The sequence below is a fragment of the Heloderma suspectum genome, chromosome 3 (genome assembly GCF_057233095.1).
Source record: "Heloderma suspectum isolate Gila_16-S chromosome 3, 16-S_ref, whole genome shotgun sequence".
NCBI lineage: Eukaryota > Metazoa > Chordata > Lepidosauria > Squamata > Helodermatidae > Heloderma > Heloderma suspectum.
Window position 1 is genome coordinate 259,136,921 of NC_139460.1, and position 17,536 is coordinate 259,154,456.

The 17,536-nt window shown below is 42.7% G+C and overlaps 1 protein-coding gene across 6 annotated transcripts in view; it reads right to left on the reverse strand.

Moving 5' to 3' along the window:
- SUFU (SUFU negative regulator of hedgehog signaling) overlaps positions 1–17,536 on the reverse strand; it is a 124,912-nt gene that overhangs the window by 34,205 nt on the left and 73,171 nt on the right. For 3 of the 6 annotated variants that reach the window (XR_014789508.1, XM_084846458.1, XM_084846457.1), the window contains exons 9-10: positions 15,602–15,736; positions 14,385–14,523 (exon numbers count right to left, since the gene is read on the reverse strand). Coding sequence is in view for 5 of the 6 variants with exons in the window: in XM_084846458.1 (XP_084702584.1) it covers positions 14,385–14,523; positions 15,602–15,736 (274 nt within the window). In the remaining variant the exon portion in view is untranslated. Of the gene's footprint in view, positions 1–14,116; positions 14,524–15,601; positions 15,737–17,536 lie in introns of those variants that run through there. The other 3 variants (XM_084846460.1, XM_084846456.1, XM_084846459.1) reach the window with 1 other exon arrangement.

Below are 17,536 nucleotides of genomic sequence, written 5' to 3' on the forward strand. Positions count from 1 at the left end.
TGAGGGATTCTTGCCCACAGTAGTAGATATGATGGTCACCTGAATTAAATTCGCCCATGCTTGTCCATTTTAGTTCACTGATTCCCAAGATGTCAATGTTCAATCTTGCCATCCCATGTTTGACCACCTCCAGCTTACCTTGATTCATTGATCATTCCAGGTTCCTAAACAATATTGTTCTTTACAGCATTGGATTTTCTTTTCACCACCAGACACATCCACAGTTGAGTGTCCTTTCGGCTTTGGCCCAGCTGCTTCACTCTTTCTGGCGCTACTTGGAAATTCCCTCTGCTCTTCCCCAGTAGTATATTGGACACCTTCCGACCTGAGGGGCTCATCTTCCGGTGTCATCTCTTTTAGCCTTGTCATACGTTCCATGGGGTTTTCTTGGCAGGAATACTGGACTGGGTTGCCATTTCCTTCTCCAGTGGACCACATTTTGTCAGAACTCTCCGCCATGACCTGTCCGTCTTGGGTGGCCCTGCACGGCATAGCTTATGGCTTCACTGAGTTACGCAAACCCCTTTGCCACAACATTATGCCGTATTCAGGCATTCCAAATGAGGCTTTTATTTACACACAAGGAGGGAAAGAGAAGACAAGTACACTAGCTCTTCCTCTCTGTCACTATTGTCTTTGCTTTCTTCATGTTGGGGGCGACTATCTGCAGTGACTGTTCTATTCACTGAGGTTCCTCATGCGATTTAGAGCCATGATTAAAGGCTCCCTACTGCAGACAGGCACCCTCAAAATGTGGAGGGCGATGAGAAGGGCAATGGAGGGAGCTGGGCTAGTGTGCTCATCCTAGCTCTCTCTTCTCACATGTTAATTAAAGCCACAGATGGAATCCTGAATAGGGTTTTAGACAACACTTGAGTTCAGAATTAGCTGCCACCACTACTTGAATGTATTTGAATAATTGTGGGTGTTGTTGTTTATTCGCTCAGTTGCTTCCAACTCTTTGTGACTTCATGGACCAGCCCACGCCAGAGCTTCCTGTCGGCCGTCGCCACCCCCAGCTCTCCCAAGGTCGAGTCTGTCACCTCCAGAATATCATCCATTCATTTTCCCCTTGGTCGGCCCCTCTTCCTTTTGCCTTCCACTTTCCCTAGCATCAGCATCTTCTCCAGGGTATCCTGTCTTCTCATGATGTGGCCAAAGTACTCCAGTTTTGCCTTTAATATCATTCCCTCAAGTGAGCAGTCTGGCTTTATTTCCTGGAGTATGGACTGGTTTGATCTTCTTGCAGTCCAAGGCACTCCCAGAATTTTCCTCCAGCACCACAGTTCAAAAGCATCTATCTTCCTTCGCTCAGCCTTCCTTATGGTCCAGCTCTCGCAGCCATAGGTTACTATGGGGAATACCGTTGCTTTAACTATGAGGACCTTTGTTGTCAGTGTGATGTCTCTGCTCTTCACTATTTTATCAAGATTTGTCATTGCTCTCCTCCCAAGAAGTAAACATCTTCTGATTTCCTGGCTGCAGTCAGCGTCTGCAGTAATCTTTGCACCTAGAAAGACAAAGTCTGTCACTGCCTCCATGTTTTCTCCCTCTCTTTGCCAGTTATCATTCAAGCTGGTTGCCATAATCTTGGTTTTTTTGAGGTTGAACTGCAACCCAGCTTTTGCACTTTCTTCTTTCACCTTCTTCATAAGGTTCCTCAGCTCCTCCTCGCTTTCAGCCATCAAAGTGGTATCATCTGCATATCTGAGATTGTTAATGTTTCTTCCAGCGATTTTAACTCCAGCCTTGGCTTCATCAAGCCCAGCACGTCACATGATGTGTTCTGCGTACAGGTTGAATAGGTAGGGTGAGAGTATACAACCCTGCCATACTCCTTTCCCAATATTAAACCAGTCCATTGTTCCATGGTCTGTTCTTACCATTGCTACTTGGTCATTACACAGATTCCTCAGGAACTCCCTGGCTTTCTCCATTATTCAGAGAATATTGGCAATTTGGTCTCTAGTTCCCCTGTCTTTTCTAAACCCAGCATGTACATCTGGCAATTCTCGTTCCATGAATTGCTGGAGTCTACCTTGCAAGATTTTGAGCATTACCTTACTGGCATATGAAGTAAGTGCCACTGTTCGATAGTTTGAATATTCTTTAGTGTTTCCCTTTTTTGGTATGGGGATATAAGTTTATTTTTTTCCAATCTGGTGGCCATTCTTGTGTTTTCCAAATTTGCTGGCATATGGCATGCATCACCTTGACAGCATCATCTTGCAAGATTTTAAACAGTTCAGCTGGGATACCGTCGTCTCCTGCTGCCTTGTTATTAGTGCTCACTGACCACACCGTCAAATCTATCCCCAATATTATTATCCTTCCTATACAGATCTTCCATATATTCTTGCCAGCTTTTCTTGATCTCTTCTGCTTCTGTTAGGTCCTTGCCATCTTTGTTTTTGATCACACCCATTTTTGCCTGGAATTTACCTCCGATGTTTCTGATTTTCTGGAATAGGTCTCTTGTCTTTCCTATTCTATTATCTTCTTTCACTTCTGCGCACTGCTTGTTTAAAAATAATTCCTTATCTCTTCTGGCTAACCTCTGGAATTTTGCATTTAATTGGGCATATCTCCCCCTATCACTGTTGCCTTTTGCTTTCCTTCTTTCTTGGGCTACTTTCAGTGTCTCAGCAGACAGCCATCTTGCCTTGTTGGTTTTCTTTTTCTTTGGGACATTTTTTGTTGCTGCCTCCTGAACAATGTTGCGAACTTCTGTCCGTAGTCCGGGACCCTATCTACTAAATCTAGTCCCTTAAATCTATTCCTCACCTCCACTGCATATTCATTAGAAATATTAGTGAGCTCATATCTAACTGATCTGTGGGTCTTCCCTATTCTCTTTAGTCTGATTCTAAATTGTGCAATAAGAAGTTCATGATCTGAACTACAGTCAGCTCCAGGTCTTGTTTTTACTGACTGTATAGATGTCCGCCACCTTTGGCTACAAAGGATGTAGTCAATCTGATTTTGGTGTCAACCATCTGGTGAAGTCTATGTATAAAGTCGTCTTTTAGGTAGTTGGAAGAGAGTGTTTGTTATGCACAGTGAGTTGTCTTGGCAAAATTCTATCAGCCTATGTCCTGCTTAATTTTGTTCTCCCAGACCATGCTTGCCTGTAATACCAGGTGTCGTTTGACTACCCACCTTAGCATTCCAGTCTCCTGTAATGAAAATAACATCTCTTTATGGCGTATTATCCAGTACGTGCTGCAGATCCTCACAGAACTGATCTACTTCTGCTTCTTCAGCATCTGTGGTTGGGGCGTATATTTGGATCACTGTGATGTTAAATGGCTTACCCTGAATTCGAATTGAGATCATTCTATCATTTTTTGGATTGTATCCAAGCACTGCTTTAGCCACTTTGTTATTAATTGTGAAGGCTACTCCATTTCTTCTCTGGTCCTCTCATCCACAGTAGTAGATCTGGTGGTCATCTGATGTGAACTGGCCCATTCCAGTCCATTTCAGTTCACGATACCCAAATATACTACAGCCATCAGATTAACCCTTTCACTCTGCACTGTGGTCCTAATCAAGTGTGTGCGTGCGTGCACACAAACACACACATTGATACACTGTTTTAAAAATACCAGCAGCCTACTGTAATATCTAATTTGACCCTGAGCTGTAGAACCTTTGTAATCAGTAGCATGGTAATGCCAACAGCAAAAGCATATTACAAAAAGGGCTAGACATATAACTGGAATGAAATCAGGACTGCTTCACAACTGAGCCCCCCCCCCTTACAAAGAGATAACATCAGGCAAAGCAAAGCAGTTTCTCCAGCCTGTGTACTCATCATAAAATGAACCTTTATGCCACGGTTCTAAAATGAAGTGTACCATTTTTCATACCCTAAGAGCTACTTTACACATTACATTGTTAGATATATGTATAAAAAAAATCAACACAGGCATGCAACTATTGTGCCTCTGCAAATGCAAATAGATGCACTGAAGAGCCAGGAGACGGGCAGTTCCTTGCTGAATTAAATGCATTAGGATATACATGTGTGCTGCTTTGCTACATAGCACCTGAATCAACCCTTCAATTATTTCAGTGAAGGGAAAACCTCAGTGCAAAGTCTCTTAGCTTCTTAAAGCTTTGGATATTCCTAACACCATGGACTGACAGGTAGTAGGAGTGAATAGCAAGGAATGGAATATCCTATTCCACTTAATATCTTCAATGCTGTTTAAAAATCTTTGTCACATCCAGATACGGTCAAGCTGTGTGTGTGTGTGGGGGGGGGGATGTGGGAGAGAAAGAGTCAGTCAGTCCTTTGTGCTCGATAGGATATTTATTTGACCCAGCATGGTTTTTATGCTCACCTGGAGCATTTACTCTGCTCCCAGGAAGAGGTTTGTCTTAGCATTATCTTCGGAAAGAGTTGCTGATGCTTTTGGCAGCCATTATTCTAGAGGAGGTGAAACCATTGCTGAAACCTTTGATCATGTTCAGCATTAGTACGAGTGCTACACATCAGAGACACTGCCACGGTAACTAACATACAAACAGAAGCTTAGTGCTAACAAATGAGACTTCTTGCTTACATTTGCACCTTTGTGGCTCAAAGTGATTTTCTTATTGAACAATACTGGAGACAGTGAAACGTGTTAAGAAATTAAGCTAGGCTGACACAAGGAATCATGTAGTTTTAACTCTGTGTAACTGATCAGCGGGTATAAGAAAAATTCTAAGAGTTTGTAGAAAATAATGATTAAAGGGCCTTGAAAATTTAATGCTAAAAAAATCCCAAATTCTGTGACCAGAAAACCTTAACTTAGCTATGGGAATACATTATGTAAGTGGTATAATATTAACTTGCTTCCTTCATCCTGTTTTGGGGGATGGAATTGTGTGTTCAGAGTTACTCTTGGGGTCTTGGAGAAGATCTGGGCACAACTAAGTAAGTGGAGAAAGAGGAATTCAGCTATTAAGAGGTATTAAGAGAGCTGTGGCCAATGGATATCCCATATGAAACCTGTATGGTTTGCACATCAAAGACCAACAATGAAAGGGGGGCGGGGGGAATTATTCATAGCCATGAGAGCCAGAAGTATACTTTGGAAAAGGTTGGGACCTTCAGATTTCTAAAGAAGCTAGAAGATCCTGCATTAAATAGCATGCTCAGCTTCTCCCAACTATGTCCAGCCACGTTCTCAGTGCAGCACCCATTTAGACTTGATGGCTAGGGAGATCGTCTGTTAGAATACCACCACCTCCCTAGTCAGGTTTCCTGTCTGGTAAAGTGCTCATTTCAAGTGTCAGCACATTGTTATGGGCTCATGGGATGGATTAGGAATTCACCGCCCAATGGTCTCCCTACTTGAGCTAACAGAAGTAGTCTTAGATTTGGTATTGAGGATCCCCAGACTTGCAGTTCTGTTTTTTAAAAAATATTCATGCCAAGGCACCTCTCATTAGAGCAACTCATGATTTTACGGCCACCATGACAATCATGGGACTATCCCAGAATAACTTAAGTCCCTCCTGTGGCAGGACACAATCTCAATTTAGTTTCTGGCAGAATGCTGATTTGGGAGTGGGAGAGCTGTCAACAATGCCCGTGCCACAGATGGGGGCTCCCTAATCTTTTTGAGCCAGTAGGCACATGTAAAATATTGAGTGATCATAAAATGGCTGCCAGGGGGGGTAGGCTTGGTAATTCACAAAATGGCTGCTATTAACAAGCTAATTTTGACCTTTTTCATACTTTGTAGCCATTATGGACACCATTTTCTCATACATACACATACACACACCCCTACCTGAATTTGGGGGAAGTGGGATTGCAGCAGGAGAGGCGCATGTGGCACTGCATGTTGCCCATTCCTGGGCTAGGTGGACAAATAGCCTGACCTGCTATAAGGCAGCTTCCTATAATTTAGTAGCACTGAGCCATTTTTCCACACTTGGCTTCACCATCTCTGTGTCAAGCTTGCCTGCATTTAATTCATTATTATGCTTTCAATAATCTTTCTAAACAAAACCCCAACCTTATGAACCAATAATGTCTTCATGATATATTATGCTTTATTATGGACATTAAGTAGAACGCATTTCAGCACTCCACCCCATGACCAAGGGGGGATCTTCATGACAACGGAATGAGAATCATGTTGGGAGTATTATCCGGATGTTCATGGAATCACCTTTGGTCCGTCAGAGACACATGAAGCAAGAAAAGCCGAGTGTACCGTACCTTAAAAATCTGCTTCTCACGGGTCACACAACGCTTGAAAGGAACATACTTCCAGGTTGGGAGGGGGGAGTAGAACTGAAAGTTATCAACCCAGCAGGGGCTGCTCAACCAATGACAGAGGCTTGTTTCTCGCCCCGTCCAGGCTCTCCCCTCCTATTAAATTATTATGAATGGAGAGTAACTACTTCACAATTCTGAAGGCTAGAAACAACCTTCAGAATTGTAGAAAAGGGAGGCTAGATAAGCTCCATTCCAGCAAACAGACAGAGAGTTCTAACTCCAAGCCGCCTTTCTCCTTCTCTGGCCACTTCTCCCTGCTTGCAATGACAGGCTTCTCTGCTCCCGTGATCCTGAGCCCGCAGAAGATTGCTACTGTAATAAAGCTTTTATGAGCATAAAGGCTTATGCCCTTAAGCCCTTACTGCAAGCATCACAAAGAAGTGAAGTTACGTGACATCAGAGAAGTGACTTCACACAACATCAGAGACACAACTTCACACATCACAGAAGCTAAGTAATGCAAACATCAGAGAAGAGCATAATCACAGAGGCTAGTTACTCCCACTGGCGAAAAGGAAGTGCAGCATGATTCTGAAGGATGGAAGAGTGCTCCAGCTCTTGAGGTGTTGGAAAGGCAGGCTAGTTATTTTAGTTACCTACGTTATTGTGGGCAGGGCCAGGTGAAACACCCCCCCTAGGAATGGCCCAATAATACCGAATTTAAAGCGGAGGTGATGGGCACACAACAGCTGAACCACAGGGGAGCTGAATTAAAGGAAATTAATTTGCAAAAGTACTCTGCCGAAATGCAGCTTCCCCGGAGTGGCTGTGGACTGGCCACAACATCATGTGCCGCAAAGGACCTCCAAACGGTCCCAATCCGCAGCAAATCACCCATGAAGCCAGTCCCCAAGATGATTTGGTGGACAGTTTTTCAGCTTTCTATGCGAATCAGAAAAATTGATAGGGCTGATTCACCCACATCTCATGAATGAACTGTATTTGTAATTGAGGATGACAAGACCATGAACCTTCTGCTCTGAGGTAAGTCTTCAACAGGAATACTCTTAAAGATTGTGTGAATGTTATACTTAAACAAGCTTGCTAAACCTATCACTGCAGACAGAATACCTGGTGTTCAATTTGAGCACTTTTATGTTCTCATCTATTGCTTTACAGTAGATGCATAATAGTGGGAACTGACTTCTACGAAGAAGGGCTTGGTAATCCCAGGTTACTTCCTTGATTTTAGCAAAGTGAGGTTGGCATATGTGTATTTTTATTATATGAGTGCAGGCTTCCCACAATCCCCAAAATGAAACCTTGGGCTAAAATGTGTTCTGTTCGGTTGTTTTTTGTGTGAAAAATTCCCTACAATGTTTTGGGTAACACAAGATTCATTTGAATAACAAGAGAAACAAAGTATGACTGAATTAAGGAAGGATCCAAATAACAGGTTTATTGGGCTTCTCTTGACTCTGAACATACTGAAGTGTGCAAAGCTATATATTAAACATACCTTGCACCTTTATAGAAAGATCCTTGGCTCTTTAAATTAATAGTCAGCAGCCTTGTATTGTCAAGCTGTGCTCTCTAAATCCTGACACAGAAACCAAACCAGTCCTTCATATACCTTCTTTTGGAATAAGACACTAGTGTTTTCAAAGATCCTTTTTCATCTTGGCATTCTATTACCACCCTGCAGAACACAGTCTGCCAAAAGCCCTTAGGGGTATGCCTGTGCTTCAAGAACAAGAGTGTGTTTACTAAGAACTGATTAGCTCTAGCTCAACTACTAATCTAGTCAAGGTGAAGATGAGTTTAAATTGAGCAAGAAAGACCAGCCCATCCTCTTCTTCAATTCATGTACAACAAGCTCAAATTGAACTCCAGGAATCCTGTCTACAGTGACAGCTTTAGCAAGCTTGTTTAAGTTATAACATTCACACAACCTTTAAGGGTACTCCTGCAGAATTTGGCGGGCCAGCAGGAGCTTGATTCTGTTGGTAAACAGGGTGCACAAGGTTGACTCTTTTCATGCGCCCTGTTCCCCATGAGAACCAATTCTGTTGGGAACAGGTGGCACAGGCATGGCTCTTTTCATGTGCCCAGTTTCCCTGCAGATCAAAGTACTGGGAAAGAGGGTGCACAAGAGCTATCCCTGTGCACCTGCTCTCCAAAAAGCTTCACAGGGAGCGGGGCAAGATTAAAGTCAACCTCCCCCCCGCCCCCTAGTGATCATTAGCAGGAGTACTGGGATAGGGGAGGCTTTAACCTTGCCTCCACCACAGCAACCTGGATTCAGATCGCTGGGAGAAAGGTGAGGTTAAAGGCTCTCCTGCCTCCCAGCAGTCTGGATCAGGATGTGGAGGAAGTATGTGTGTATCTCTCTCCCTCTATGTATCTCCCTCTTGATATATCTGTATCAGGGGTGCAAAACCTCTTTTAGCCCAAGAGCCAAATTCCATTTTGGAGAAGTTTTTGGGGTCCCAATTCCAGTGGTGGGCAGGACTAAAGGAAAAAGGAGCAAGGCCAAAAATACCAATATACTTCAGCTTAAAGCTCTTACTGCCACTAACTAAGCCTCAGGAGAGGCATTTCAGCATTTTAGAACAGGGAAAAACTGCACAAAACCTGGGAAACCACCAAACAGTAGGTTGGAGGAAAGGGGCACGGACATCTGGGGAACTTGAGAGGGTACGGTTTGGCCCCCAGGCCTGAAGTTCTGCACCCCTGGTGTGAGTGTATTTCTGTGTGTGTGTGTGTGTGTGTGTGTGTGAGAGAGAGAGAGAGAGAGAGAGAGAGAGAGAGAGAGTGTGTCTTGGTTACCCACCCAATGCCACATGTGACTTCAGAGCTGGACTAAGGCAAAGCACTGTAGAAACCACATTTTTACCCTTTCACAGTACTCTTATATCCTTGCTAGACAAGAATGCAACAGATCAAGCAGGAGCTGGGGAGGCAACACCATTATGTGTAGACAGGAAGTTGCTATACTGAACTGAGACTTATGAGAGTATCAAACAAAGGGTAAATGTTGTTGGGGCATTCTGTGTCAGATTGCACATAACAGGGACTGTGGCTGGATTTGCTTTTATTATTGTTCTTTCCTTCTCTTCTCTTCCTCTAAAACATTAGTTGTACTCATTTGGCAAACTATTGTTTCCCTTCCTAAAGGTAAATATTCTGCTTTTATTCTACAGTTATAAGTACAACTCTTAAGCTGTTTCCTTCTAGGCCCTAACTCCTCAATCTAGCTTGCTTACCTCTGACAGTTGTAGTAAATTAAAGGGCAAGTAGCAGCAAGAAGGATGGCCAGAGGTGCACAAGACTGGGTAAGGCTGTTGCCACACCCACAATATACAAATGTAGACCATTCTTTGTCAGCTCTGAAAAGTCCTTCTACTTTTTAGTATGAACAGCCAACTCTAAAATGTAGCTCAAGTATTATTCTATATAAAAGCTATTCAGCGTTCTGCAATACATTTCCACACATTTGTAAATCCTAAACAGCGATGTCTGGAGCCAATACACGTAAGCTCAGGGAGGATAGTGCAAGGATCAGAACATGGATTTGATCCTTTGAATATCTATTCTAAATTGTGATTGTGTGCTGGGAAACTCAATCAGTTCCCTCAGAAAACAAGCCAGCAAAGACCTTCTACAATGTAGCTCTTCAAAATGTTCTGAAAGCATAAATGGGCTCATTTAGCTGAAGAAAATGTTAACAATATAAAATGATAAACATGTTTATACCCAGCCCAATTGTGACACCTAGAGGAGCAAAGAACAGGAGGGCTCATAGGAAAGAAACGTATCTTTTAAAATGTGTCAGGGCAGAAATGGCCACATAACTAGGGTTCCTGTCTTCTGTATGCTAAAGATATAGATTATGTATGCAAAGCTCCACAGCATTTAAAAGTGTTTTAATTCATTTTTTAATTTAAAATATTTCTTGGCCATCTTTCAGGTAAAAAGCCCTTCCAAGGTGGCCTACAACAGTAAAATTCACATAATAAAAACCAAAATGGTAATAAAAACAGCAAACATTCTAAAAAACAACAAACACTACCATAAGACAAAACCTACAACACACAACTGCAACTACAACCTAATCCGATAAAACATAATCAGGGGAAGGCCAAAGTCATTCATTAATTTATAATATTTCTATACTGCCCCATAGACGAAGCTCTCTGGGTGGTTCACAAAAACTGAAAACTGTTAAAATATATAATATAAAACATAAAACCATTCACGTAATGACACAGAACAAATAACACACTCAACAACAACAAAGTAAAGTAGAAAGGTTTCAGGGCCTTCCTAAAAGCCTGCAATGATGGGGAGTGGCAGCCCCCAATGGCAACTCATTCCAGAGGTGTGGGGCCACTGAAAAATGGACCTCTCTTGTATATTTGCCCACCTAACTGCCCTCAAAGGTGGGTAAATGAAAAGGGCCTCTCTTGCTGATCTTAAAGTATGGGCAGGCTGATATGGGTGAAGTAATCCAAGCAATTTGGTCCCAAGTCACTTAAGGCTCTAAAACTAGCACTTTAAACTGGACTCGGAAACACACAGGCAACCAGTGCAGCTGGTACAGTATAGGCTTTATATGATCTGACTGCCTCACCCCCACCAATGGTCAGGTAGCTGCATTCTGCACAAGCTGAAGTTTCCAGACCATCTTCAAAGGCAGCCCCACATACAGCAACATTGCAGTAGTCCAGGCCTGGACATCACCAGTGCATGGATAACTGAGGCGAAGTCCGTCCTCTCCAGATAGGCTGGTACACCAGCTATGGCCCTATGCTGGTAAAAAACACTCCTGGACACTGCAGCCACCTGGGCTTCCCCAGTTAACACAAAGTCCAGGAGGACTCCCAGACGATGCACTTCATATTTTAGGGGGAGTGCAACCCCATCTAAGACCAGTTGTAAACCTCCATCCACCCGGCTGTGGAAAGAGCTCCCTAGAGAGATTCACCTGGCACCTACATTGAACTCATTTTGGTGTCAGATGAAGACCTTTTTATTTTCCCAGTATTTTAGCATTTTAGCTTACTAATCTTTTAGCTCTGGTGATTTAAATCTGTATTTTACATCTCTGTATTGCTGCTAGGTTTTATTCTAGTTGTACTGTTATATTGTGATTTTAAGCTTTCATATTTTATATCGTTTTATGCTGTACCTTGTGGTTTTAATTTTTGAGAACCGCCCAGAGAGCTTTGGCTATTGGGTGGTATAGAAATGAAATAAACAAATAAATCCAGAGTTGTTGGTTTCCTAACCCACAGTACCACCATCCTGTCTGGATTAAGTTTCAGCTTGTTTACCCTCATCCACCCCAAAACAGTCTCCAGACACTGGTTCAAGAGTTCAACAGCCTCTCTGGGATGTGTGGATGGAAATGAGAGGTAGAGCTGAGTATCATCCGCATACTGCTGATACTTCAGCCCAAACCTCATGATGTTTTCCCCCAGCAGTTTCATGTAGCTGTTAAAAAGCATGGGGGAAAGGATGGAACCTTGCGGCACCCCTCAGGCGAATGACCATAGGGTGGAACAGAAGTCCCCCAGCACCACTATCTTCTGAGACTGCTCCTCCAGGAAGGACTGGAACCACTTTAACACCATGCCTCCTAAGCCCAGTCCAGATAAACAATCCAGAAGGATACCATGGTTGATATCAAAAGTCACTGACAGGTCCAGAAGAACCAACAGGGTTGCACTCCTCCCATCCATTCCTCCACATAATTCATCAACCACAACATCAAAGACTGTTTCTGTCCCGTAACCACGTCTGAAACCTGACTAGAATGGATCTAAATAATCAGTACTATTCAACACTGCTCGGAGCTGTGAGGCTACCACATGCTTCAGCACATTGCCCAAGAATGGCAAATCTGACAAAGGACAGTAGTTATCCAAAACCATAGGATCAAGATTTGGTTTCTTCAACAAGAACCTCACCTCTGTTTCTTTCAAAGCAGTGGGAACTTCACTGTCCCTCAAGGAGGCATTGTCCACCTCAGAGGTCCAGACAGACAGCCCAGCTCTGGCAGATTTCACAAGCCAGGATGGACAAGGATTGAAAGAGCAAGTAGCAGTCTTCAGGCCTCCAAGCAGTTTGTCCACATCCTCAGTTTGCACAAGTTAAAAGGTATCCATAAAATGACTAGATAGTGCATTAGCTCTACCCATCTCAGACTCTGTCAAAATAATGGCATCCTAGTCAGCATGAATACAAGCAACTTTATCTGCAAAATGTCTAGTAGTAAACTGCTCAAAGTGGGCCTTTGAGGGTTCAAGCTGTTGTGTTCCAGAGCCTAAATCCAAGAGGCTGTTAACCACCCAAAAGAGCTCCACTGGATGACGCTGAGCAGATACAATGGCAATGTAGAAGTAAGATTTCTTTGCTACCATCACCATCACAGAATAAAATCGCAAATGGATTCTTACCTGTGTTCCATTTTATTCATTACAAGTCTTCCGCTATTTGCGTTCTAATTGTCGACACAGTTGCTTCATCACCCTCAGCTCCTCAGAATACCAAGGAACTGACATGATTCTACGACTATGTCGACATTTTGGAGTGATCATACTGATAGCCCAAATCATCCCCTCATTCCAAGCGGTGATCAGGACCTCGGCAGGACCGCCTGCTAAGCCTGTAGGAAAATTCCCAAGGGACTTCAGAAATCCAGCCCCTGAGGGAGGACCATCAAACTTGGTCCCCCACCCTTGCATAGGTTACAGGCAGCCTGAAAGTCAAAACTGATCAGATAATGATCCATCCATGCCAATGGAGTCACTACTGTCTCCCCCACCCACACATCATTTTCTCCAAATCCACCACAGAAAACCAAATCCACGGTGTGCCCTGCCGCTTGTGTTGGGTAAGATATTATCTGAGAAAAGCTCATGGTTGACATGGCGGCCATGAAATCCTGAGCTGCTTTTGAGAAGGTAGCCTTGGCATGAATATGAATGAAAATTGAGGACCACCAGCCTTGGGGTCCTCAATACTACACTCAAGACCATCTCAGTCAGCTCAGGCAGGGAGACTGTTAGGCAGTGGGGTGGACAGTATACCAACAGAATCCCAGTCCTGTCTTAGGTACCCAACACTACAAACATGTGCTCAAAACTGGCTGACTGTTGGATGGGGTATCTGACCAGGGAGATGGAGTCCCTACAGACCAAGACTACCCCCCTCACTGCCCCTCCAGTCAAGCTTTTTAGAGGAGAAAGGGTCCATACCTAACCATGGGATCTTGTGGGACACATAAGCCACACAGGGTTCCATCAATGGTGGACATGAATTTGTCAGCTGCTTCAAACAGTTCCTCCATAGATTGCTTGCTCTGCCACTTCCGCTTGAAGAACTAGTCTATATTTCAGTTCTAATTCCTGCCCCAACTAGCTCATCCTAAAAGCTGCATACAGTCATGATGGCAGGATTTTAGAAAGGATGAACAACATACCTAGTGTGAAGGGGACAGGGGAGCGGACCTAGGAGTTCATGAACTGGAAACTTTAAAGGAAAAAAAACTCAAAACTAAGTTAGCAGTTCATCTTGGCAGTACACTTTGGTCAAATTGTTTCTTGAAGAGGTGTCCTAGCAGATCGTTAATATCAGAATTATGCTGTTATTGTTTCTTCTTAGGGGAGAAGGAGGAATTCCACAGCTCCCTCATCAAAAGCCAGGCCTTTTCACCACAGTGCCTTAGGCTAACATGATTTTGCAAGGCTCCTATTTCTGTAGTTCTGATTTTCCTTTTGAGTTTTTCATGGGTTCAAGTATTGTAACCTTGCCTCCTAGGCTGCAGTATGCTGTTCAAAAACAACAGTGACTACAAAGGTAGCTGCATTGCAGTGGTGAGAGAAGGAATTAGAGGATGCAGAGTTTGTAAAATGTTCTGGGATTCTGGGAGAGAAAATTGCTGTTTACATAAAAGAGAGTATTAGAAACTGCCATTACTTTTTGGCTTAAAATTCCCTTCCCTATGCACTTCAAAAGAAACTGAAGAAGAATGCAAAGGCTTCCTTGGCCTAAAAATAATACAGAAAAACCAAGCAAAGATTATTGTTTTGGGAAGACTCAAAAAGGAAGGAGTGACTGCAGCAAGGAGGAAAGGGGGATTGGGAAGGGATCTTACTTGTAACCAGGGTCCATGTGCTGCATATGGATGTTCCTCTGTAGCAAAGGCCCCTTCAACTCCTGTCGATACAAAAGTGATTGCTGTATCCCCTGTAATACTTTTGTACGTAAAGTGCCGTCCATGTAATAATCTGCCCCTGGAAAAGTAAATGTAAACACATGTAAATGCGATTTGGAAATCCACACTGCCTTCCCCATGTGGCACTCTGCCACATCACAAACACTAAATTCCTCAAGCCCTGTAACTTTTATGCACATCTTTCTAAGTTCACAGATTAAAAAAGAAAAGTATGGGTATGGTGAATATAACTTGGCTAAGGTCATAAGTGATTAAGGCCCTTGCTGACTATGGCCTAGAGGGGGGAAAAAGACCCATGTAATTTGTCCTGCACATAAATTCCAATATCCACAAGCATACTATAGCCTTATAGGCTCATACTACAGGAGAAGGAGCTCTCAAACCACTGTGAGTGGACGTAAGGGGGGGCCTAAGTGAAAACAATTCTACAACCGTCCTATACTTCTGTGCTGCACTCACCTCTTTCTCATCTTCACTAACTGTAACTCATTATCCTCCATAAACCAAATCAGATCTCTTTGAATAGCAAATCAAGATGGTATGTGTGGGCTAGAACATTTTCAAAGGCTTCAAGGCAAAGTATTACTTTCTCTTTTAGATTTTTAAGCAAGGAAAAATACAGTATAATCTCATTGATTAATAAGAGACATGTGAAACATTCAGATAAACAAAGGGTTCAGATAAACATGACTCCAAGCCCTATTGATGTGGGACTATATAATGGCTTAGAATTATGACAACCAGGAATCGGTGATACCTGAAGTTTAGGCAGGAAAACAGTGTTGATGCAAAAGTTAATCAAAGGCCTTGGTATACTCAGACATCTCTGAAGTCAGGAGGATGTTTGCCACGGCAGTTTATTCTCTGTTGTGTAATGGACCACAAGACAACTTTTGCAAACAGCATTTTTTTTAAAAGTGCTAGCTGTATCTTCTGAAGGTGGAATAGCTTAAGCCTTGACTTCCTAATACATTATCATTAATGTGTACATTCACAAGTGGATGTCACGTAGACAAATGCCTTGTTAAATATATTTGTTCTAGCCTTTGAGTCTGGAGATAGCTTGCTTGAAGCAACGTTGAAAAGACGTTGCTTCAATGCTGTGGTCTTTACAGGAAGGTTAAAGTTCCACTCACCTTAAACAAAGTGGAATTAATGCTCCCGATTCCTGGTTGAATTTTAGGTGCACGCTCTCAAGCTGTCTTGTGCGAATCAACTCATGAGGAATAATTGCTGCTGAGCTCTCACTTTCTAGACTGTCCTTGCGACTCCTAAGGGAAAGAAAAACACAGGTGCTCAGAGACCAAGACCAATATTTTGTTTTACATCAGTTGTGTGTAAAGAAATTGTCATTTAGCATGGCAAAAACTGTATCCTAGAAGAAGGCAACACAATTTCCCAGAAATGCAAAGAAACATGGCAGTATGTAACCAAGCTCACCGAAGAGTACATTATTTTCTGCCCTCCAACTTCATATTCCAAGATACCAAACTTTATTTTGATCCAGTGATTCTGGCTCATAAGTAGCTTCTGTCTCTTTTTTAATACGGCCCATATGACTTAAAGATCTCATCCCTACATTCTAGGATCCAAATACAAGCTATGTTAGTTTTACAAAACTCTTATTTATTTCAGGCTGCAATAAAGGGAGTACTTATTAAAGACTAAGCAACTTTTATCATGCCTGAATATTGAGGTACACTGGAACAATACTCAGGCTTTGAAATTCATACACACTGCATAGAATAGATACATAGTTTTGGACTTCAAAATTAAGTGCTTTTAATAAAGCATTCTGTGTAACTTTTACATGCACAGCACATGTTGTAAACCACAGTTTAGGTTTATGTTCTGTCATGTAATGGACAAAATTCTCAGGAAGATATGAATAGACATATTCAGACTTAAAGCTTTATATAAACCAGTACAACTACTATAATACTTAACTTGCTTAAGAGTATACAGAGAAAAACAAATTCCACAGACAAATGGACATAAGCTCAGGGAAAGGTATGTTAGGACAACAATGAATTCCTTTCTCTCTGTGGCAGTCTTGATAAGAAAAGAAGAAGAGCCATGCTGGATCAGACCAAGGATCCATCTAGTCCAGCATTCTGATCACACAATGGCCAACCAGCTGTTGTCTGGGAACCCACAAGCAGGACACAAGTGTAGCAGCACCCTTCCGCCCATGTTCCCCAGCAACTGGTGTACACAGGCATACTGCCTCTGATACTAGAGGCAGCACATAGCCATCAGGACTAGTAGCCATTGATAGCCTTTTCCTCCAAGCATTTGTCTAACACTCTTTTAAAGCCATCCAAACTGGTGGCCATCACTACATTCTATGGTAGCGAATTCCATAGTTTGACTTTGTGCTGTATGAAGAAGTACTTCCCTTTATCTGTCCTGAATCTCCCACCAATCAGCTTCATAGGATGATCCTGATTTCTAGTATTATGAGAGAGGGAGAAAAATGTCTCCCTATCCACATTCTCCACACCATGCAAAATTTTGTATATCTTTATAATGTCTCCCCATACCCTCCTTTTTTCCAAGCTGAGCAATCTGTTGTAACCTTTCCTCATAGAGGAGTTGCTCCAGCCCCTTGATCACTTTAGTTGCCCTTTACTGCACTTTTTCCAGTTCTACAATATCTTTTTTTAGGTGTGGTGATCAGAACTGTACAATATTCTAAGTGTGGTCATACCATTTGCATAAAGGCAGTATGATATTAGCAGTTTTATTCTTAATTCCCTTCCTAATTATGCCTAACATGGAGTTTGCCTTTTTTACAGCAGCCGTACACTAGGTTGATGTTTTCAGTGAGCTGTCCACCACAACCCCAAGATCTCTTTCTTGGTTGGTCACTGCTAGCTCAGATCCCACCCAATGTGCATCACTTTACATTTGCTTACACTGAACTGCATTTGCCATTTTGAAGCCCATTCTCCCAGTTTGGAGAGATCCTTTTGGAGCTTCTCGCAATCCCTTTTTGTTTTAACCACCCTAAATAATTCGGTATCATTGGCGAACTTGGCCACTTTGCTGTTCACTTCTAATTCCAGGTC